This window comes from Dermacentor andersoni, chromosome 3 (genome assembly GCF_023375885.2).
Source record: "Dermacentor andersoni chromosome 3, qqDerAnde1_hic_scaffold, whole genome shotgun sequence".
NCBI lineage: Eukaryota > Metazoa > Arthropoda > Arachnida > Ixodida > Ixodidae > Dermacentor > Dermacentor andersoni.
In genome coordinates this window covers 27951175-27976283 of record NC_092816.1, presented here as the reverse complement: position 1 = coordinate 27976283, position 25109 = coordinate 27951175, and the positions used below count along the sequence as shown (strand labels likewise).

General features: G+C 47.2%; 1 protein-coding gene across 2 annotated transcripts in view; it reads right to left on the bottom strand.

The window, feature by feature from the left end:
- The window catches only part of LOC126518526 (urease subunit alpha-like), a 145056-nt gene extending 120170 nt beyond the window's left edge, over window positions 1-24886 (bottom strand). The window contains exons 1-2 of one of the 2 annotated variants that reach the window (XM_055065217.2): window positions 24740-24886; window positions 5292-5405 (exon numbers count right to left, since the gene is read on the bottom strand). In XM_055065217.2, coding sequence (XP_054921192.2) covers window positions 5292-5405; window positions 24740-24745 — 120 coding nt within the window. In that variant the 5' untranslated portion in view covers window positions 24746-24886. The remainder of the gene's footprint in view (window positions 1-5291; window positions 5406-24739) is intronic. The other variant, XM_050168319.3, reaches the window with a different exon arrangement.
- Between the last annotated feature and the right edge of the window lie 223 nt (window positions 24887-25109).

The following is a 25109-nucleotide window of genomic DNA, read 5'->3' as shown; positions in this document are numbered from 1 at the left end:
CCTCTTAATTTCTTTTAGATACACATTTTTTTTTCTTTTTTAAGTGAACGACGACAGGCGACGGCAACAACTTCATGGCACGACAGGAGTACACAGTGCTGCAGAACGAGAAAAACACGGACCAGAAGTACAGCGACAACACGAGGAGGTTTCCACTGTATGAAGCAATGACTATGTCAGGCGAGAGAGAGAGAGAGAGAGTGACAAAGACGAAGGAGATGAGATAGAGAGTAGAGTGGGTAAAGATAGAATGTGTCCTTATCGGTTCGGCAACGAGGAAAGGACGCCCCGGTGCTCTTTTGAGGACAAGAGGAGGAAAAGCGATGCGAACCAAGGTGGGCACTCTAAGCCAGTTGCACGCAAACAGCACAGCGAACACGCACAGGTGCGCAAGAAAATTTTTTAAAAATCTGCCGACTTTGGGGATTCCTACGACCCTGAGCGCAGGCATTCACTGCGACAGCAGCTGCAGGTTCTCGAAAGGGACGCAGGCATTTGTCGCTTTTGCGTTGTTTCCTGCGCGCGTGACCACAGTGGAAGGAGCGGCGGAGAATCGGGCGGTTATTCTCAACATCCGTTGCGATGCGCACAACAGTTACGTTTACATTAGTACAGCCGGGTGGATTCGGCTTGTTCAGTCGAAAGCCGGTCGCATCTAGCGGGTCGGGCCGAGGGAGCGTCGAGGCGAGTTGTGTCAAGCCGCTTGCAAGGAATGTCTCGCTATACCAGCTTGGCAAGACGCACGCAATAGCAGTCAGATCGGGCTGACCGACACGCTCGCGTCGAGTTCGTGCAAATCAAGCTAACGTCGTCTTCGTCCTCTGCCTCAGAAATGCACGCATAGACTTCGACGCTCTCTCAGAGTCTTGGTTGCGCACAACACCCAGCCCAGATTACCAAGCGCGCACATTCCGCCGCAGCTTATAAGGCGTGTTCAAAGTCATGCCAGCGAGCGCCGGTCGAAGTGCGCCAAGCGTGCCGCGTGCTTCACGCCGCTAAGGTACAGCGTTCATTCGTAGTTTAACGTCCGCCTACCGCGACCAACGTCCGCAACGAAGTGCCGGATTCACAGATCTACGTGCGCTCTTTCATATGGGATTGCTGGAGCATGCGCACAATGGCCTAGCCAACGCATTTTACTTACCAGAGGAGGAGGAGGAGGAAGAGGAGGAGGAAGAGGAGGAGAAGGCGGTGGTGGGCAGATTACGACGACTGCGTAACGGAAACGAGAAACGAACACAGCAAACCCAGTTTAGAGCTGTCAACAACCATCGCAGTAAAACGAATATGGAAACCTGCGCCACATTCGACAGACGACCATTACGTGAGTTAACTAAAACAATTAACTTAATATTTATATCGTCACTTCATTTCACTTAATTAGTCAGTGATTTTGACACATTCAGTGACGTCCGCTGTCGCTAATAATGAGTCGCGCAAAGAGAGAGAGAGAGGGGAAAGGCAGGGAGGTTAACCAGAGGGGGAGATCCGGTTTGCTACCCTACGCTGGGGAAAGAGGGGAGGAGGGGGTAAAGTGATAACAAAGTAGAGATAAAGAAAGAAAGGAGCACAGACATACAATCACAGTTGGTCACTGTCGGCAAAAAAATATACATTGTCACTTAGAAGGACGGAATACTGTAAATGTTTGTATATTCTATAGCAAACGAAAAAAAAAGACAGCGCGACACAAACAAGGCGCCAAGAAAGATACGCGTCACTGCATGTCGCGCCTTTTTTTTTCTTCTTTTTTTTTTTTTTTTGTTTATCCTGCGCGTCGCGCTATTATTTGCCGTTGTTACTATCATTTTCCTACTATTGTTACTATTATTTGCCGTTGTTACTGTCACTGAAGACTCTGGCTACCGGCCGCGGTTGGCTCAGCGGCTATGGCGTTGCGCCGCTGAGATCATGGTCGCGGGTTCGATACCGTTCACGGCAGCCGCATATCCGATGAGGGCGGAATGCAGAAACCCTCGTGTACCGCGCATATTCGGGTGCAGGCCACAGAACCCCGGGTGGTCTAATTTAATCCAGAGTCCTTCTCTACGACGTGCCTCATAATTGGATCGCTGTTTTTGACCACCTATATAAAACCCTAGAATTAATTCTGGCTCTTCTCGTTTGAAGCAGACGGAACAACTGTTAGCAATAGCGACTTACATGCAATACATCTTGAAGAACGCGACATTGATGTCTGGCTGGCTGCTCTGAAAGTCAGCCATGTGACGACCGTAACGAACGTTAATTACCGTAACAATATACAAACCGTCGAGCTCACGCACGTCGTGATGAACAGAGTGTTTTAGCATAGCGTTATGGATTTCGCGTACGGTTACAGCCACTGTGCCATCGATAATCCCAGCCTTAGCCCATGTCAGCTAATCTTTGTCGTGCGTTCATCCTTATAGCACGAATTAGCTGGTGCGCTCAAAGCTGACTGGCCACCCTGGTGGTGCGTGGTTGCGGTAAGCCAAAATTGTAAGCCAAATTGTAAGCGCACGTAAGAACACGAGGCACTGCGGGGCCCAATAAAATTTTGTTTCATCCCAAAATTAACCAGTCAGACATGATAAACTGACAGATCGCCAGTAAAGCATAACCTAGCAGAACAAAATACTGCCTATCGTGCGCTTTCTCCACGAGCGCTCAAACCGGCCCGAACGATGCAGCAAAGCGCGTTTCTCTGCACGACACCAAGTACTCGCAAGAAAGCCCCGGGAATCGCGAAGGCGAACACGGCCCGAACGCAGCGCAAATTGTCGCGCGCGTGCAGCTGCTGGGTCTTGCCCGAGAGCTCCACATAAATCCCGGAGCCCTTGCTCTCAGACGGTCTGGTCTCTGCAGTGACCGGCATGCTGTGTCCTCAGCGCGTCGGTTCAAAATGACCCTCACTACATGACACTCTAGTGGTCTGTCTGCACGACGCGGAGTTGTATGAATTAAATAAGTTTTTTTTTTTTCTTACTATGTCTTAGAGCAGTTCATCTCATAGTCATGAGTTCGACGAAAACTTGTCTGGCGAGGAAACATGATGGTGCCAAAAAACGTGCACTCGCCAAGAATAAAATAAAAATAAAGAACCGAGGTTTCGGGCCCCGTACGGGTCCCTTGATCACAATGAAGACGTAAGCATGGGCGCGCGGCTATTTATGGGTGAGGTGGCGCAGTGTACGGGTGTATATCTCGGGAAGGTTATCCCGCGTCCTGTTTATCGTCTGTCTAGTTGATTGGATGTATCTTATTCTTGGCGAGTGCACGTATTCTGGCACCAGCAGTTCACCTCGAACTTAAAGTAAGAAAGAAAAAGAAATTCAACGCGATCTTAAACGCTTCCCGGTCGAGGTTGATGCACTACAGAGCTCACCAAGTGCTAGCGTTTCACAAGCGAGGCAAGAGTTCTGCATGTTTCGCACTCCCGCTGCTCGTTGATAACAACACGCTGACCGAGCTCGGCGTGCACCTAGCGCAGCAAGTGCGGACAGCAACAACAACAACAACAAAAAAAAGAACCCTGCGGTTCTTCAGGCCACGCCGCAGGGGTAAAACAATAAACAGCCATGGCCACCTCCTCCCCGGCAAAAGAACTTGCGACGGCTGTTGCTGCCCTGTATAGTCACGCCTTCCGAAACTGGTACATTTTGTGCACACTGCTCTATAGTGCGCGTCATGACAGGTGCATGACGGTAAGTATCGTAGAATGCACGTATACGATGCAAACACGACTGTATTTGATACGCCTGCGCTCCGACCGTGCGAACACCACAAGTACCGTCAGTACATGTAATTGAGTTTCGATGTCCTTCGACTTCGACATCCTTCGATAGGCCTAGTTCCACCCCACCTCTTATTTTTATTGCAATCTCCGCTGTTTCGCTCAGATAGCAGGCAATGATGCGAGTGACAGCAACATATCAAATGAACGCCCGTGTTAACCAAGCGATTCAAACATCAAGGCGATAGTATTACATCTCTCCTGACAATTATATGAAGCCGACAGATATCGAAGCCAAAGAAAGAAAATTACTTGCGTTTTCCTCATTAATGATTAAAACGCAGAAATAATAAGGGAAGTGGAAACGAAAGCTGAAGACAAGCAAATAAAAATTCAACGCCGCGAACTCATTTGGTTTCTCGCAAATTGTCTTGCTAGGATTGAACAAGTTGCGACGGTGTGCCGCTTGCGCAGTTAAACCTGCAGGTAGCAGTTTTTCAGGAACATGAGGTACCAGCCATTACAAACGTCATAAAGATAAGTTGGCCATAGTTAATTACAACCCAGTAAAATCTAATCCTTCAAGTTTCTTCTTTTTTTTTTCTTTGAGAGTCATGTTGCGAAAGACCATTGCCACAGCCTATGCCATAAAATATATAAAAAAGTAAAACCACGCACCGATTACGGCACTGAAAAACTGAGCTATAAGATTCCGCCTTTTTTTTTAACCAACACCCTTGTGTAGTTACCTTGACTGAGGCGATCGGCTCATACTTAAAAGGAAAGTGCATTCATATTTATTATCAAAACAATTATAAACCTTGTGTCATGCTTCATGTCGCCAAAAATTATTTTCTGTTTCTTTTTTACACTTTCTGTCATTTGGAAGTCACGACAATCAATCTTTCGCTGTCATTTGCCTGCGTTAATTTTGTCATCTTTTTGGCATAACTTGTTTACTTTCCTGTGACTTAAATGTAATAATTCTTACTTATGTATGTTTACGTACAAAAGCGCTACTACACTGAGCTGACCTACTTCTTGTGTCTAATGGCTAGTGTTTTTTTTCTTTTTCTGCATTGTTATAGCTTTTGTGAAATTGTAACACTGAGCATTGTGTCATTTCGGGAGTGAATTTGGGTCTTCGAGAGGCAGACGCCCTGCCCTGTCAGTTTTTTTTTTTTTTTTTTTTGCCTTCTTGCCGGTCCCCTAGGCAACTGCGTGCGTGCACGTGCGTGTGTCGAACTTCAAACTACTGCAACAGACACAGTGGCGATATCTTTTTCGATGACATTAAACGGCTCGACATGATGCAGTCAGCGATAACGTACGATCAAAATGAAGACATCATATTTTTTTGGGGTTCTTAACAATGGACTAACGAAATAAAGAAAAAGCAACGTTCTAGAAAAAGGCCACCTTTTCTTTCCTTCCGTTATGCCCCATACAAGGCCGCCGCTTTCCACGAGTACCATCGCCTACTTTCCCCCTTATCAGTCATCCACTTGTTCTTTGGCGTGATGTTGAAATCTTCCCACATATATTGCAGTTCCGCATATACAAAGGCACGTCTCACTTGCAGCAGAACGACGTTGTCGTCGCCTCTCACTGGGACAGCAGTTAAGTTGCAGCAGCCCTTCTTTTGAGCGCACCATGGCAGTCGGAGGGCACGTGAAATGACGAGAGCGCTCTGCAACAAAAAAAATAAAAATAAAGAAAACACCGGATAATTGCATAGCAGCGCCCTCTATTGTTCACTTACAAAGGTCCCCTATACTAAACCAACGTTGTTGGTTTAGTGCACGAGCCCGCACGTTGGCCTTTTTAGAGCGATACCTGTTACGGGCTCACTATCCTCTGGTCGTTTTGACGTCCCGTCGGCGTCGCCGCTATAATCGCAAAATCATTCGCGAGAGAATTGCAGAGGAAAGAAAAATTTTCACTGTTTTCATCGCAAAAGGATAGACAGTTGGGCGAGTTGGTACGTTAACATGATCTTGGCTTTTAGCGCGCTTTAATAAAAATTTAGTTGAGAGTTAGCGCTCGTCCTGTCTGCTCCTTTCTGTGTCCGTGTTCACTTCGCGCTAGAAGCTAAGATCATGTTATCGCAGATCGCTTTGAAGATGAGGCCCGCGCGGACGAGCACTTTGTCCACGTCGCCGATCGCTTTCAATATGCACGAGCGCTGGCAACGCGTCCCTACGGCGTCCGACCGCGGTTGTTTCCACTCTGTACGGAGCGGTGAGCGAGGAGGAGATCGAGGCACCCTAGCAGCCGCCGGAGAAGAACGCCCCTACTGCCTCGCCTGACCCCCTGCCTCGCGCGCGACAGGAGAGGGCACGCATACGGGCCGCGTTCCTCGCTCGCGCATGCGTGATTGAACCGCGTTCACCGGCTCACCCTCACAGGCTTTCACTCATACGGAACCTCACGGCGACGGCAGAAATGCGCCTGGGGTGTCCATATAACTGCTATATCGTGTTAAGAATGGCGAGCTGCAAGGAAAAATTGCCACCCAATTACGACTGGGGGACAAGGCGCGCATCCCCCACTCTCCGTCGCTGCAGCTAGAGTGCGTTCGAAGAAGCGGGCTTTGTGCTGAAAACCGCCTCCATCCACGAGCCCCATCTCCGTTGTGACGAAACGGGTTCGACGGACGAACTATTGTGCCCGAGGTCCCCAGCGCGAACCTGATTTCGCTACGCATGAGCAAGCCGCGGCGGGACAACGAGCTACCCAGGATGTCTCCGAGCTTCCCGGAACGACTCCCCTCGGTCGTCGGCTCCAGTCCTTCGCACCTGTGTGTTTGCGTGTGTGTGTGCGTCACCTTGTCGCGGGAGGCGGCTAGTTTTGCGATGACGAAACGAACATTCGCTGCCTTGTATCGCCGAAGGACCGAGCGTTTAAAAAACGGCTGTTGGGCGGAGGCTCGACACACTTCTCTCGTGCAGTCAGGTTGGACTGACACACTCTCTTGAGCAGTCATGTTGGACTGACACTCTTTTTCTTAAGCAGTCATGTTAGACTGATTTAATTTCTGTAAATAAACCCATTTTCCTCGTTCTCGATGAGAAGCAGTTCTTCCCTTCATCAACGTCCTCAGCGTGTTTAAGTTGGACGACGGCATGGGCCAGCTACCTTCGAATTCATGCCGGACTCCAATCTTGGCAACGGATCTCGAGCGATGGGATTGAGCCCCCAATCCTGACAATTGGCTGACAGCGGTGAGATGGACTTTGCGACATGGTGCTGTATCTGCGGTGAGTGCTTGATTCTTGCTTTGACTCTCTAGGCTTCATTTTGTGGTTGTTCTGTTTAGAACTGTAGGAAAGCTAGATTGTTGTGTGTTAGCTAGGTTGTGTTTTCCTAGCTAGATTTAGAGAGCAGAATCAAGGCAGTAAAGCAGCAGTCAATAGGTTAAGGACACTGCTGAGAGACGAGTTGTTGATTGTTGGTGAGGAACTGGGCCTAGATGTACGCGAGGAAATGCTAAGATCAGAATTATTGCATATCATTTCCGAACAGGCCAGTGAGGAAGATATTGAAATGGGATTGGAACTTCTCAAAAAGAGAGAGAAACGGGAAAGAGAAAGAGCAGAACGGGAAAGAGAAAGAGAAGAACGGGAAAGAGAAGAACGCGATAAAGATCGCGAGTTAAGAAAAATGCAACTTGAACTTGAAAGCAAACGTTTGCAGTTGTCTCAAGGAAGTGAAGGCGCTCTGGGACGATGAAGTGAGGCAGAATCGTACCGCATGGACAGGCTATTAAAGCCATTTGAGGTCGGGACCGACATAGGCTTGTTCCTAAGCAATTTTGAAAAGACTTGCGAAAAGATGAACTTCGGCCCGAATACATGGCCACAGAGGTTGCTGTCTATGTTGCCGTGTGAGGCGGCGGAAGTAATCGCCAGACTGAGTGTACAGGATGCATATGATTATGCAAAAGTTAAGGCTAGTCTCCTGAAGAAATACCGCCTTTCAGCCGAAGCTTTTCGGCAAAGGTTTAGGAGCACAGGCAAAAAAGATAGCGAGGGATATCCGGAGTTTGCATATAGCTTAAAGGCCAACCTTGTCGAGTGGCTTAAAAGCGCGGAAGCGTACGACAGCAGAGACATGATCATTGAATGCATGTGTCTAGAACAGTTTTACAAAACCATCCCCCAAGCTGTGAAACTGTGGGTGCAAGACAGAGGTAATGTAAACACTGTGGAAAGGGCGGCTGAATTAGCCGAAGAGTACGCAACCCGTAGAAAGTTGAACGCCGAGGAGGGAAACTGGGACGGTCGAAATGGACCGCGGGAACCATTTCCGTTCAAAAAGGGTGCGCAGACTAGACGATCGGAGCCTGTAGACATGGCGGAAAAGCCCGCAGAAAAGAGCGAGGAGAAACTTAACGGAGAAACCGCACAAAAAGAACAGAAAAGAAAATTCGAATCTTTTAGACCAATGCGCTGTTACAAATGCCACAAACTGGGACATATAGCTGTAAACTGCGAGAAGTCTAGCGTAGTTTTCTCCTACGTGGAGGAAAAGGATGAGAATATGGAACTTTTAAGTCCATATCTTCACGACCTGCAAGTTAATGAAAAACCATGCCGAGTGCTAAGAGACAGTGCCGCCACGATGGACATTGTCCATCCGTCTTACGTGACGGTAGATGACTTGACCGGAAAAGTAGCATGGATAAAACAGGTTGTAGAAGAACACAGCGTGTGTCTGCCCATGGCCAAAGTCAAAATCAATGGACCATTCGGGGAGCTAGAGACTGAGGCTGCAGTTTCCAAATTTTTGTCACTGCAGTATCCTTACATCTTTTCGAATCGTTCGAATCGGTTACTGTGTGACAAAGGGCTCAAACTGGGAGAGGGCATAGTACAGGCATTGACCCGAGGCCAAGCTCGTAAGATCGCGGCGCTTTCGGTGGAAAATGCACACACTCCTCCAGCGGAAGCAGAAAAGGGGATAACTTCAATACCCGAATCCGAGCAAGGCCCGAGGGACAAAAGAACAGTTGAGGAGAGCCTGCCAGCTGACCAGCTCAATGAGAGCGTAGCACTTGAATGTCAAAGTTCTAGCCTCCAGGAAGAGCAAGCTGACGCACTCACAAGCGAGACAGGGTCGTTATTATCACCGGCCTCAAAGAACTTTGATCAGCTCTTACGTGTGGATAAAGAGTCACTGGCAGCTGAGCAAAAGAATGATGAGAGCTTAGCTAAATTACATGACACAGCTAAAGAAGGCATTGCTAGGCGCAACGTGACGATACATGAGAGAGGAGGTTTGTTGTATCGGCACTACAGAGATCGAAAGGGTAGGATTTCAGATCAGTTAGTCGTACCTACTAAGTATAGGGAGGACCTTTTGAGTCTCTGTCATGGAAATGGGTGGTCCGGCCACCTAGGCATAAACAAATCAAAGGAAAGATTGCTTATGGAATACTACTGGCCTGGCTGCTTCAAAGACGTAGAAAACTTTGTAAGATCATGCGACGCCTGCCAGCGTTCTGGTAAACCAGGAGAGACATGGAAAGCTCCACTGAAGGTAGTGCCCTTAATAACAGAGCCTTTCAGACGACTTGTAATAGACACGGTAGGGCCTCTTCCAAAAACAAAATCGGGCTACAGGTACTTGTTTACCATGCTGTGTCCGGCTACCAAGTTTCCAGAAGCAATCCCTTTGAAAGAGCTCAGTTCCACCGAAGTAGTAGACGCGCTTTTAACAGTGTTTGCACGAGTTGGGTTTCTAGCCGAAATTCAGGCAGATCAAGGGTCAGTATTCACGAGCGCACTGACTTCCACATTCTTGCAAAAGTGCGGGGTAAAGTTAATACACAGTTCTGTCTATCACCCTCAGTCAAACAGTGTAGAGAGGTGGCATTCGGTGCTTAAGCGAGTTTTGCGTGCGCTCTGTTACGAGCATAAGGAGGACTGGGAGAACTGTCTGCCGGCAACTTTGTTTGCTTTGCGAACGGTTCCACATGAAGCGACAGGGTTCTCACCAGCAGAACTAGTGTATGGGAGGACACTCCGTTCTCCACTGAGAATGTTAAGAGAGATGTGGGAGGAAAGAGGTGAGAGTCCAACAGTGGTTGAATACGTGCTAAATTTACTGGAACGGCTAAGCGCAACCCAAGAACTAGTCGGAAAGAACATGGGAGTAGCTCAAAAGAACGCCAAATTCTATTACGACAAGAATGCGAGGCTTCGTAAGTTTAACGCCGGAGACCAGGTAATGATCCTCAAACCTTCAAGAAAGAACAAGCTTGAAGTTCACTGGGACGGGCCCGTTAAAGTGTTGCACAAACTTTCAGACACTAACTATGCTTTGAGAATGCCCGGTCGCAGGAAGGAAGTGAGGATATATCACTGTAATTTGATGAAGCCGTATGTAGAGCGGAGCGGAGTCGTTAACTATACCATCAAAGAGCTGGATGGCATTAGTACCAAGTTTAAGGAGTATAGGGCGACCTCCAACTCTGAAATCGGTCTAGAAGAAGTAGTCGAGCACTCGGTAAGCTCGCACGCTCTAAGACCCGAGCAGCTAGATGAGCTAAAAGAGGTGTTAGGGGAATATCTCGACAGATTCAGCGATCGGCCGGGTAGAACGGAACTGATAACGCATGAAATTGAGCTGACATCAACCGAACCAGTAAGATCAAAGCCTTACAGGGTGTCTCCAAGACAGAGAGAGATTATGGAGGCAGAGATACAGCGCATGCTAGAGTTGGGAGTTATTGAGCCCGCTGAGAGTGACTACACGTCACCGCTAATACTGGTAGAAACCCCTAACAAGGACCCTCGTCCGTGTGTTGACTACAGGAAGTTAAATGCCATCACTAGGGATCAGCTGTACCCGATACCCAACATTGAGGAACGAATTGAAAGAGTTAGCGCTGCTAAATACATTTCAACTATAGATCTCGTGCGGGGGTACTGGCAAGTTCCCCTTTCAGAAAGTGCCAACCGCTATGCAGCATTCATCTCGCCTGTAGGCACTTTTCGCCCTCTCGCACTCAGCTTCGGGCTGAAGAACGCGCCGTTTAGCTTCTCTAAGTTAATGGATATTGTCCTAAAAGACTTGCAGGAGTTCGCCTTGCCCTATCTTGATGACGTGGCAATTTTTTCGGACAGCTGGGAACAACACGTATCGCACCTCAAACAGGTGTTCTCACGGTTGAGGGAAGCCGGCTTGACGATGAAAGCGGAAAAGTGTAGGTTTGGTTGTTCGCAGATTACTTATCTGGGCCATGTTGTCGGTCAGGGCATGAGACGGCCGGCGGAGCTGAAAATAGCTACGATTGGAGGATTTTCTCAGCCGCGCACGAAAACGGACCTTCGTTCATTTTTGGGACTTGTGGGGTACTATCAACGGTACATTCCGAATTACTCGCAAATGGCAAGTCCATTAACAGACGCCCTCCGAAAGGGAGCACCGAGTAACGTACACTGGGATAAGGACAAAGAGAACGCTTTCCAAAGTTTGAAAACGCTATTGGTTTCTCGCCCTGTGCTTCGCGCGCCAGACTACACAAAGGAATTCATAGTTCAATGCGACGCAAGCGACAGAGGTATGGGCGTGGTACTTAGTCAGGTCGGCGACGATAACGAGGAGCATCCTATCCTCTATGCCAGCCGTAAACTAAATGTAAGAGAGGAAGCCTACAGCGCTTCAGAGAAGGAATGTGCTTGTTTAGTTTGGGCCGCACAGAAGTTGTCGTGTTACTTGTACGGAGCGAAGTTCATCTTCGAGACCGACCACTGTCCTCTGACGTGGCTCAATCAAATGTCACACAAAAATGGCCGCTTGCTCCGATGGAGCCTCACTCTCCAAGAGTACAACTTTTCCGTTAGATATAAGAAGGGAAAGTTGCATAGCAATGCGGATGGTTTGAGCAGGCTAATTTGAATTCTGCGTTTGAGGGTCCCGCCTAAATTTTAGGGTTACTAGTGCTAATGTTATTAAGCGAAGAGGATCCCCTCTCATTTAGCAGGATTCCATCCATGATTGCTGAATTCGTCAGCAGGAATTTGCTTCAGAAATTGGCATAGCGAAATGCAGCATTTTTTGTTTCTGCACTTCTGTTGTTGTTTTTTTTTTAAGCCTAGCGAGTCTAAAGTGAGAGCCAATGCACGTCATCTCGGCGCAGAGCCGTGTTGTGGGGTTCATTTTGCAGTTGCCTGTCCTTGTTGGATGTTTTGGGGCGGTGACATCAATACACAAGTGGTCGCTGCGAGCCAGGACATCAATCCCCCCCTGACCACCTGCCGTTCTCTTCCTGCCTAGCGGTTGTCAGCGCTAGACAGTCGAGATTTTTCGGGCCATGGAGGCGCTGTTAAGAATGGCGAGCTGCAAGGAAAAATTGCCACCCAATTACGACTGGGGGACAAGGCGCGCATCCCCCACTCTCCGTCGCTGCAGCTAGACTGCGTTCGAAGAAGCGGGCTTTGTGCTGAAAACCGCCTCCATCCACGAGCCCCATCTCCGTTGTGACGAAACGGGTTCGACGGACGAACTATTGTGCCCGAGGTCCCCAGCGCGAACCTGATTTCGCTACGCATGAGCAAGCCGCGGCGGGACAACGAGCTACCCAGGATGTCTCCGAGCTTCCCGGAACGACTCCCCTCGGTCGTCGGCTCCAGTCCTTCGCACCTGTGTGTTTGCGTGTGTGTGTGCGTCACCTTGTCGCGGGAGGCGGCTAGTTTTGCGATGACGAAACGAACATTCGCTGCCTTGTATCGCCGAAGGACCGTGCGTTTAAAAAACGGCTGTTGGGCGGAGGCTCGACACACTTCTCTCGTGCAGTCAGGTTGGACTGACACACTTTCTCTTGAGCAGTCATGTTGGACTGACACTCTTTTTCTTAAGCAGTCATGTTAGACTGATTTAATTTCTGTAAATAAAACCATTTTCCTCGTTCTCGATGAGAAGCAGTTCTTCCCTTCATCAACGTCCTCAGCGTGTTTAAGTTGGACGACGGCATGGGCCAGCTACCTTCGAATTCATGCCGGACTCCAATCTTGGCAACGGATCTCGAGCGATGGGATTGAGCCCCCAATCCTGACAATCGCAATAAAAGTATATCTAGCCTCCACAGCGTTACACCCGATTTCTCAAACGGTACAAGTACTGAAATTGAATGAACGCGTCTGCTTCGTCTTTGTTAGTCTTCTTCAAGCGCTCGGCTTCTTATGTTTACTATATTCGTACTTTCACTCCCAACGGAACATGTCTTTACAAAACTCAGTTTCTTCTACCGCCTTTCGTTTTATCATTCTCCCCCCCCCCCCCCGCCTTTTTTCGTTGTTGTTGTTGATGTCTGTTCTCTCTCTCGTTTTTCTTCTTTTTTTTCTTTTCACGTGTTCGCGCAACATATCATTTTCTGTTTCCCGGAAGATGGGCCTGCGGTATTGTCAGTGCATGCTTGCATGTCTGCAATCAGTTCCATTTTTACCAGCCGGGGTTCTAAACTAGCAGCAGTTTCCCTACCTGCTGTCTCTCCATAACAAACACCGCCATCCCTCCCCTCTTTTCCTTTCTTTCTCATCCGCCGCAGTCCCTCCGCGCCTCCTACTTCTTTTTTTTTTCTTGGCTTCTGCTTACTCGGCGCACCGGCTTCTTATGCTCGCCCCCCGCTGAAAGTGGGGGAGGGTCAGCTTCACGTACATAAAAAAAGTTGCTAAGGAAAGCAGTTGCTGCCCTGACGAAGTCAAGCCCCCTTGTCAAAACTTTGTTTTCAGCGACATTCCTTGCTCGACCACTATTAAACATTTCAAGCATCCTCCCTCCTGTTAACCGCCCTCCTGTAGTTGGACACACAGTCACAAGTTGTCGCTGCCAGCTTTTGGTGTATTGCCGTCCACGGCTTCGGTAACCCGGTAATCCGTAAACCGTAAGAGCTTACGAGCAAGCTAAAACTTTTTATGAAGGAATAGAACGCAGAATGAGCTTGAATATTGTGTATTTTGTAAAGTTCTATCCTGGCTTGAAAAATATCCGTTTCTTCGTTGAAAAGTTATCTATAAAGGAGACTTCATCGCTGCGACCTTGACTGAGGACCACGGGTTTCCGGCTTTTCTGCACATGGTGTCTGATACGCTGTACTGATAACCACTGAGATCAACGATTACGACGACGACGACCATGAAGAAGAAGAAGAAGATTATGATGATGATGATGATGATGCTGATGATGCTGATGATGTAGCCCGTCGTTAGCCGGCTGTAGGTCGCTACGGCTCGGAGCTCCGCGCACGTATGGCGAGTCACCCATTCCATCAATGGATATGCCATTTCCGTCGCTGTTATCATGATCACCATGCTTGTTATTATGCTTCCCTGGCAAAAAAGTAAAAAGAAGCGAAATAAACATCGATACGAAATAAAGCTTTTTCTGTCCCACTATCCTTGAATTCGATTGCGCGTCGACGACCTCTGGCGCGTCTTTGAATTTGTCTTGGTGACGTCTACGTTGTTTTATCTATGTCGCCACGCCGTCATGGCATCGTTGTGTTGTCTACGGCCTACAGCTGTCGTCGCCAGGCTAAGTAAACGATTCTTAGGCGGCACTTCAGGCTTTCGTTTCACTGACCTCACACTTTTTTATTTATTTATTTTATTTTATTTTACATACGCTTAACTCGTGACCTGCGCTTTAGGGCAATAACGTCACTTTCGACGCCAGACGCGTAATGAGGTTAGTGGGATAATTTTTCAAAACCATCGTTCGCAACGGAAGCATTGACCTGTATATTTGACGCAAAGGTCAACGCTGGTATGTTTGTGTCATCGTCTCCGTGCTTTCTTAGCATATGCAGTGTTAAATTTACGTCACCAAAGGGACTTCACGAAAGGACGACACGACATCAAGTAAGTACGACGCACATCAAAAGTGAGAACGCGTAGAGAGAGAGAGAGAGAGAGAGAGAGAGAAAGTAACTCAATCACATGAAGCATATCAACGGCCATCCTACTGTTTCTATACTACATAGCAGTGCGGAATCAGGACGTGGGGAAAACGCCAGCGACTGCAACATGTTGCTTACTGCAGCTCCTGCTTTCAAGAATCGCCGTCAATGGCAGCGATGCACACAACGCAAGAGGTCTGCACCAGCTTCACGATAGCCACCGACGAAACCATGCGTACTACCGATAGCAGGATCATCGTTGGATTGTGAAAGATCGCTGCATTGATAGCCGCTACATTCTGCGCATGAGAACGTCGACAGCAACGTGACCTGAATGGGAACTTCAAGAAGGCGTACGCAGAGCGTTCCGGCTTTCAGTGAGAGAGGCGGCAGCGATTGCGACAACGTGTTCTTAATAACTTTTACTTACTGCAGATAAAAAATGTTCCCTGTTCCCGAACTGACGATCGCTTTTTGTTGATGATGCCTTTCCCGCAAAGATGTAGTAGTTTCTTGTTGGTCTGCAAAACTGTTTCTTGTCCATCTGTTGATGCCATCAGGCGAGATAGAAGAGAACCTCGGGCCTGATCGTGAAGCAATCATTATTCGCAGTCTTAACTGGGTGCACGATGCCGTGGAAAAGTAGAAAATTTCATGGCAGATTTCAGAATATGAATTGAATCTCTCGAGAGTAAAGAATATGTACTTGAAAATACGGGTCAAGTTTGGGGAATAAGGTCAGCAGATAATAAATGCAATCTGAGAACGCGGCAACCCTGGCCAAAATCTATATGATCTTGAAAATTGAAGCAGGAGGCTAAATTTGGTGTTCGACGGAATCGGGGAGAACGGCCCTCGTGAAAGTTCAGAACGTTCCGAAAGCATTATCCGCGCGTTTTGTCTAGACAAGCTGAATGCAACTGCTGGAACAATGCAGGGAGCCTAAAGAATAAACAGACACAGCACAGGCCGATCCCGCCCGACTGTTGTGAACTTCATTTCATACAAGTATATTGAAGAGATCCTGAGCATTGGCAGGAACCTAAAAGGAACCAAGTATATATATGCATCGAGAGACTTGTTCCGCAGCGTCATAGACGTTGGGCGCAAGCTATAGGGTCATGGCAACTTCAACATCAAGTTTATTTGGTCCCCGACAAGCTAGTTATCAACGGAGAGGCATTTGTAGGAATGAGGGTATATGTAAACTGCAGCTAAACTAAGAAAGAAAGGAGAAATCAATTACATTAAGAAAGAGCAGAACACAGTGTTCTGCTACTACGCTGCCAAAACATAAAAAATAAAACTGGATAATTCATGGTTTGGCCCAAAAAAGGCGAACCCTGATATTGTCTTTTTTGCAATTGAGCCATGGCTTAACAAATCAGTGCAGGATAGCGAAATAGTTCCACAAGAATACCAAATTTTCAGGAGAGTCAGAGACACGCATGGCGGAGTGGTATTCTGATAAAAAAAAAATTATTTACACAGTCTCGTGTCGGTATAGTGTAGGCTTACCGCTCAGCTGACCGCGTTACATATGCATAGCTTCGCGTTCGTTTTACCAGCCTCCCGCGTTGCTAACTTGCTGATGTCACTTTAGTCACTGGATCTTGGCTCGCTACACGATGACCGTATACTCCATAGTAGCCGGGGATTTCAGCTGTTCAAATGTCAAGTGCACGGGCAGCGAATATGCGACCGAACAAAAATGTCGTCGGCATCTTGTGATGCCATATATTTATACTGTAGATATGGTCTCGAACAGTATGTGTTGGATGCCGCACACGGAATTCGTATATACCCGTTGCGGTGGCCTAATGACTACACGTTGTTTAGCCGCTGAGCCCCAGGTCGCGGGTTCAACCCAGGCCGCGGTGGCCGCACTCCGATGAAGGCGCGAAAAAAAAAAAAACAATCGTTGTATACCGTGCACTGGGTTCACATGAAAGAACCCCAGATGGTCAAAACTTATCCCGATAGCCGACTACGGAGTCATAATCAGGTCGTGGATTTGGAATGTGAAACCCCAGAGTTCAAATAGTTTAACTTTATTTAAACTGATATGCTGGATTTATTTTACTGTAATTACGACAGTGTTTCACATGATGTCTGCCGAAATACTCGACGCAAGTGACCACGAGATATTCGCCGCGAAGATCACTTTACCGCACTTAGTGTCCCGTAAATCGTGGCGTTAAAAGAGCGTACATGCACCTTGGACTAACTACACACAAAAAAAAATGATTTGGGGTTGGAGACGGCGCACTCGATGAATATATATTGCCAAATCACCATCTAAAGGTGCTCGCCCACTTTAGAATACCCTTCAAGAGCTTATTAGTGAGACTCGTTGAAAAAAGCACGCCTTCAAAATAGGTGGCTGAGAAACGAAAAGCTAACAAGCCCTGGATACCAAACGATGCAAGGAAAATTAAAAAAAGCGCCCTCGCCGGCTGCTGGGAAAACGACTGGCCGTGGCGACCGGCACGGTCCGAGCTATCGTGCGCGTCCTCGAAACGCCCAGCGGTCAGAACTGGCCTGGCCCCACGAAAAAAAAGAAGAAAAAGATTAAACCTTGGATGTTGTAGTCTGAGAGTTTTTCCTGGGAGCCACGCCCAAATTCGAGCACTCATGTTCCCACAAAAGAAAATTCGTACGCTTGAAAAACACAAAAATGAATCCTACCCTTGACCTTGCGCGGCGTCTTCAAGAATTGGACATATAGTATACATACATAGCATATAGACAGTCAACCTATTTCCACCAACAAAAACTATTTCTCTGATCCAGCTATCTATATCACCAATAACGCGAGATAATTTGGGAGCTATAATTTCTCCAGTTGAGTGCCATCTGTGCGGTTTAACCGAGCTCAGATTGGTCCACCTTGACTGATCGAAGAAGGCACCACTGTAGGTTAAATGAGGCGTACAACTCCTGCGGTGGCGAAGACGTAGAGTATCCGCCTCGCGTGCCAGAGGACCGTGGTTCGAATCCCGGTGCCGCGCAATTTTCCACCGAAAAAAAAAAGAAAAAAAATCCGCGTGGTGAGAAAATTGCATGAACAGGCCTGGAGTGCGGCCTGATCCCGGTGACCAGAACCGGTAACGCACTCTCTCACCAGAGCAGGATTGGCCACCCTGGTGCAGTACTTGGCCACAACCTCCTATATGAATACAACAATCAAACCCCGGCCCCTCAGTCCCCAGCAGCCGCGAAGCAACTGACCACGGCGGCGGTCAGATCTGTGACGCAGCAGAGGGTGATGTCAGGATTGGGGGCTTAATCCCACCGTTCGTTACCAGTTGTCAAGATTGGAGTCGGGCATGAATTAGAAGGTAGCTGGCCCATGCCGTCGTCCAACTTATCTACGCTGAGGTCGTTATTGAAGGGAAGGACTGCTTCTCATCGAGAACGAGGAATATGGGTTTGTTTACAGTATCTACGTTGCAGTTCATCAGTCTAGCATGACTGCGAGATAAAGTGCACTGAGCAGCCGCACAACAGCGGTTTATAAACACTCGGTCCTTCCTCGATCCCAAGGTGAGGGAAACGTTCGACCAGTCATCGTAAACGAGTCGCCTATCTGCGCGAGGGATTACACTCACACACACACTTCTTTGCGCGAGGTTCACGGTCCTCAACCGACGTCAGACGGATTTCGTAGAACTAGGGGCTTACGTCAGGAAAAGCGCCTTTTATTCCCCGAGCTGACCCCCGCAGCGCGCCGCCAGTTGCCCATTGCCTTGCGTCTTGAACGGCGCGTGGGAAGGGGCCTCGAACTACGTTCCCTCGGGGACTCCCCCGCTCGCGGCAGACCCGGTAGGCGGTGTCGTGTTCCGGCACAAAGCTTGCTTCGTCGAACTCATCTCGGCTCCTGCGACGGAGAGTCGAGGACGCACGTATTGTCCTCCGGACACAGTCGACTTATTGACACCGAGGCCAGAGGGTTGCGGCGGCCTTCCAGGAAAAGTTTGACGCCGCTGTCGCAACTAGCTGGCAAAACTTGCATCTCAGCGGGCTGTTCTTAACAGTGCTAAGAATCCCTGGCTCCGGACAGGCCGCCATTGGAATCTGAACCTGACAACGTTTAACGTTAGAACGTTATCTAGTGAGGCGAGTCTAGCAGTGTTATTGGAGGAATTAGAGGGTAGTAAATGGTATATAATAGGGCTCAGTGAGGTTAGGAGGACAAAAGAAGCATATACAGTGCTAAAAAGCGGGCACGTCCTGTGCTACCGGGGCTTAGCCGAGAGACGAGAACTAGGAGTCGGATTGCTGATTAATAAGAATATAGCTGGTAACATACAGGAACTCCATAGCATTAACGAGAGGGTGGCAGGTCTTGTTGTGAAACTTAATAAGAGGTACAAATTGAAGGTCGTATAGGTCTACGCCCCTACATCTAGTCATGATGACCAGGAAGTCGAAAGCTTCTATAAAAACGTGGAATCGGCGATGGGTAAAGTCAAAACACTATACCGATGGGCGACTTCAATGCCAGGGTAGGCAAGAACCAGGCTGGAGACAAGTCAGTGGGGGAATATGGTATAGGCTCTAGGAATAGCAGGGGAAAGTTATTAGTAGAGTTTGCAGAACAGAATAATATGCGGATAATGAATACCTTCTTCGGCAAGCGGGTTAGCCGAATGTGGACGTGGAGGAAACCGAATGGCGAGACTAGAAATGAAATGGACCTCATACTCTGCACTAACCCTGGCATCATACAAGATGTGGACGTGCTCGGAAAGGTGCGCTGCAGTGACCATAGGATGGTAAGAACTCGAATTAGCCTAGACTTGAGGAGGAAACGGAAGAAACTGGTACATAAGAAGCCAATCAATGAGTTAGCGGTAAGAGGGAAACTAGAGGAATTCCGGATCAAGCTACAGAACAGGTATTCGGCTTTAACTTAGGAAGAGGACTTTGGTGTTGATACAATGAACGACAATCTTATGGGCATCATTAAGGAGTGTGCAATAGAAGTCGGTGGTAACTCCGTTAGACAGGATACCAGTAAGCTATCGCAGGAGACGAAAGATCTGATCAAGAAACGCCAATGTATGAAAGCATCTAACCCTACAGCTAGAATAGAACTGGCAGAACTTTCGAAGTTAATCAACAAGCGTAAGACAGCTGACATAAGGAAGTATAATATGGATAGAATTGAACATGCTCTCAGGAACGGAGGAGGCCTAAAAGCAGTGAAGAAGAAACTAGGAATAGGCAAGAATCAGATGTATGCGTTAAGACACAAAGCCGGCAATATCATTACTAATATGGATGAGGTAGTTCAAGTGGCTGAGGAGTTCTATAGAGATTTATACAGTACCAGTAGCACACACGACCATAATGTGAGAGAGAATAGTCTAGAGGAATTTGAGATCCCACAAGTAACGCCGGAAGAAGTAAAGAACGCCTTGGGAGCTATGCAAAGGGGAAGGCCGCTGGGGAGGATCAGGTAACAGAAGATTTGTTGAACGATGGTGGGAACATTGTTCTAGAAAGACTGGCCACCCTATATACACTATGCCTCATGACCTCGAGCGTGCCAGAATCTTGGAAGAACGCTAACATAATCCTAATCCATAAGAAAGGGGACGCCAAACACTTGAAAAATTATAGACTGATCAGCTTACTATCCGTTGCCTACAAAGTATTTACTAAGGTAATCGCAAATAGAATCAGGAACACCTTAGACTTCTGTCAACCAAAGGACCAGGCAGGATTCCGTAAAGGCTACTCAACAATAGACCATATTCACACTATCAATCAGGTAATAGAGAAATGTGCGGAATATAACCAGCCGTTATATATAGCTTTCATTGATTACGAGAGATCGTTTGATTCAGTCGAACCCTCAGCAGTCGTGGAGGCATTACGGAATCAGGGTGTAGACGAGCCATATGTAAATATACTGAAAGATATCTATAGCGGCTCCACAGCCACCGTAGTCTTCTATAAAGAAAGCAACAAAATCCCAATAAAGAAAGGCGTCAGACAGGGAGATACGATATCTCCAATGCTATTCACAGCATGTTTACAGGAGGTATTCAGAGACCTGGAGTGGGAAGAATTGGGGATAAAAGTTGATGGAGAATACCTTAGTAACTTGCGATTCGCTGATGATATTGCCTTGCTTAGTAACTCGGGAGACCAATTGCAATGCATGCTCACTGACCTGGAGAGGCAAAGCAGAAGGGTGGGTCTAAAAATTAATCTGCAGAAAACTGAAGTAATGTTTAACAGTCTCTGAAGAGAAAAACAGTTTACGATAGGTAGCGAGGCACTGGAAGTGGTAAGGGAATACATCTACTTGGGGCAGGTAGTGGCCACGGATCCGGATCATGAGACTGAAATAATCAGAAGAATAAGAATGGGCTGGGGTGCGTTTGGCAGGCATTCTCAAATCATGAACAGCAGATTGCCACTATCCCTCAAGAGAAAAGTGTATAACAGCTGTGTCTTACCAGTACTCACGTATGGGGCAGAAACCTGGAGACTTACGAAAAGGGTTCTGCTTAAATTGACGACGACGCAACGAGCTATGGAAAGAAGAATGATGGGTGTAACGTTAAGGGATAGGAAAAGAGCAGATTGGGTGAGGGAACAAACGCGGGTTAATGACATCTTAGTTGAAATCAAGAAAAAGGAATGGGAATGGGCAGGACATGTAATGAGAAGGGAAGATCACCGATGGTCATTAAGGGTTACATACTGGATTCCAAGGGAAGGGAAGCGTAGCAGGGAACGGCAGAAAGTTAGGTGGGCGGATGAGATTAAGAAGTTTGCAGGGACAACATGGCCACAATTAGTACATGACCGGGGTAGTTGGAGAAGTATGGGAGAGGCATTTACCCTGCAGTGGGCGTAACCAGGCTGATGATTATGATTATGATGATGATGATGATCTGCAAGATCATCACGCAAGGAAAGAACCGACGTTCCAAGTATTCTTCACGATGACGTACAAATATCTCAAAGCGATGCTTAAGCAGATTGCTTCAATGGTTACTTCATATCGGTATTTCAAGGCCGACAGAAATGTTTACACATCTAATGTGAATACTGTTACTCCACCAGTTACAGCTACGCTTGAAGGGATAAGGAAGTGCCTAAGTGAGCTTCACAATTCGAAGGTACCTGGTCCTGACGGAAGAGCTCCAAGGGTGCGAAAGGCTTTTTTATTTGTTGTTATTGAATATTCATATGTGCAAATCATTAGAACTAGGAGCATTTATCAAAGATTGAGACTATACTTATGTTGCGCCCGTCTTCAAGAGTGGCTCGCAATCTTCTGTATCCAATTGCAAGTCCATCTCATTATGCTCTATGTCCTTAAAATCATTTGAACACATACTTTATAGCAACGTATCGAAGCATTTGGAAGCAAATAACTTCTTTCTGTCCAACACAACATGGTTTTCGAAAGGGAGTTTCTTGTACTGCTCAACTATAGTTGAGCTTCTTAACGATGTTAAGAACAGCTGGAAATGTCGACTGCAGACTGATGCAGTATTTTCAAATTATCGTAAAGTGTTCGATACTGCCTCTCATGAGTTATTTCTACATAAAAAAGATGGATCTAGAAATGGCTCTAAAAAATGGATGATCGTGCTATAAACGTAATTGGTGATTATACCTTATAAATAGGAAACAATGCGCAGTCATCGGCAGTAAAAAAAGACAATCGAGATGTGCTGAAGTTACTTCGGGCGTGCCACCCAGGGCTTAGCGCTGGGGTCATCAAATATCTCCTCTAACAGGTTGTCTGCGGACGACTGCATGGTCTACAGAGTAATTCGATACGTCGAAGTCGCAGCGGTTCTGGAGAAAAACTTGCAAACTGGCCTTAAATATTAACAAACGCTACCATGGGACCTCCTCTAAATCGAAACATGTAAACAATACTAACTGCAAAATAGGTCACAACACGCCTAGAAAAGTATCCGATATCAAGTACTTGAGCATTATGCTTTCGGCCTACCTGACTATTAGTAAGCACATTGACATCACTGCTAATAAAATTGGCAGTGGATTAGCTCGGCTATGCCAGGATATACGTAGCGAAAGCTAAGGCATAGCATGGTTAGCCTTGGTTAATCTTGATTACAAGTCCAGGTTAGTCTGGTTGTCTAGCTATGTTGCGGCGTTTAGCCAGTCGTTCGGCGCGCTGTTCGTCTGTTTCCGGGGCGATTCGTTTCCTCTTCATTTCGTCCCGACGTCGATTCCAGGCCTCCTCCTGCTTATCAGAATTGTCGCCGTCCATACTGCCGCCTCAAGTGTGGTTGCGGCGCACGCGAGCTCTCCTTTTCAATCCTCCGACATGTTATCAGGCATGCGACGCAGCTGGCGAAGCGAGCGGAGGCGAACGCAACGACGAGGAACGCGGTGTGACGTCATCTGCCTCCTCGGAGCACGGCCACGGCTAAATCGCAAGTTCGCGGCCAGTAAAGCTTTCGCTTTAAAACCAGCTTAAAGGCGTCCTTCAGAAACTGAAGGAAGCAGCGTGTCGTTCGTTGATTAGACGCCACTTGGAATACGCAAATGCGGTGTCGTTCGTTGATTAGACGCCACTTGGAATACGCAAATGCGGTATGGAATCCTTACAACAATGCTACATAGATAAGCTTGGGGCAATACAAAAACTGTGGCACTAGATTTGTAACACAACAATACTCATGAAAAGCAAGTGTAACAGGAATAAAATACGGTATTGGAATTGAGCCACTCCATGAGAGAAGCAGACTTAAACATTTACATTCGATTTATAACAACACAACTGGACTGGATAAGTTCAAATACCTAAATATTCCCCATTAACGTCTCCTGCAGGCGGGACCACCGTTGTAAGATAGGGGAGATTCAACGACGTACAAACTACACGAAGTTTTCTTTGTTTCAACAAATAGTTTCGGAATGAAATTTCTTGCCTTAAGACGTCGTGACAACCAGTATTGCTGCATTTTCTAGCGCAATCGATGCTTTGCGAATCTTACCCTTCTTGTATTCCATTATTAACTAAATGATGTTGAAATTGTTTCTGTATTTGTGCCTTCAGTTGTGTATATTCCATTGTGTACCCACTCGATCCCCTGTCATAATGCGTCGGCGCTGAAGGGTGTATTGAAATAAATTGAAATAAGTTTTGCAGCTATTATTGCGCTATTTTCCTCAGCAAGGACGTTCCAGCACGTCGCTTTATCTCCTCACAATTTCTTTCTCCTTTCTTGTTCTTTTTGTTTTACAATATTACTTGTTTGTTTTTCATCGTTTGCCACGCGAGATCGGATTATCAGGTTCAAAGATGATGCAATGCAGCAGCATATCGTCGCTTTTTCTTATATTTCTGCATTGTATGACTCACTATGAACCACATATTTCGGTGAGACGCGTGCAAAGTGCATACTTTGGATATCACTCCTTGAAGTGCAACCAATACAGTTGCAGAGCGGCAAGAAAAGTTAAATATACTACATGCTTCGCTGTTAATAACATTCACGATAGCGACGCTTACGAAGTTGACGAGAAAAAATTTGACATACAGCGCTAATCACTCAGCCATTTAGCAAACGCACAGGATACGTTTGGTAACTGCGGTGTCAGCGCATTTCACGAATCAGAATGTTATCAGTTTCGTCACTATACCGAGAATTAAATGTTGCACTGTTCTTAGAGTTCAATAAGTGTATCGGACCACGGCACACTCCGTTAACGCTAAGCACAGCGAAACGACATTTTTTTTATTTTGAATTGCTTCGCGCCAACACGCGATTATAGTCCACAATGCAAAAATAATTAGCCGTCAACAACGCACTGGCTTGTCAAATGCTGCCACTGCTCTGTTATACATCAACGCTCACTCAAAGCACTTTCTTCTGAGTTACAGAGCGTAATTACGAAACGCCCATGTCGTCGCAATTAAGAATTGGACCTGGTAGCCATGCACCAGACACTTCTGAAACCGACCAAACCGACCACGGCCGCTCAACCAAAAACACACAAGACGGACTCTTTCCCGCCACGAAAAGCGGAGTACGGAAACAAGTGAAGCCGCCGCGGAGCCGTTCGAAAAGGTAGTCATTCTGTGCACAGGGGCTGTCACATCTGTTTCGTACCTTCATTCGAAAGTCGGCTGCACGCTTCGGTCTTGTAGCAGGAGCGAGATGCGACCTTTGCCGGCATTTTCAACGGTAGCCGCCGCATCGCGACGCCAAGTAGGTTGCACCAATGGTAGCACCGCACCAAACCACATCGACGGCGCCTCGAAGTAGACTGGGTATTTCGCCCGCTCTCCGAGACGTGGCGCCACATTCCAGCCAGGCACAAAAAGAAAAGATCGGTTTCGTTTTCGCCACAGTATGGTAGCGTCATCTATGCGTAGTCAGGTAAACTACTTTTTTTTCTCCTATATACACTTGGTTCTTTGTCGTTTGCTAATCACTTGTACGAGTTTTCACACCGCTTAGGTCCTAGTAAGGTCGAGTC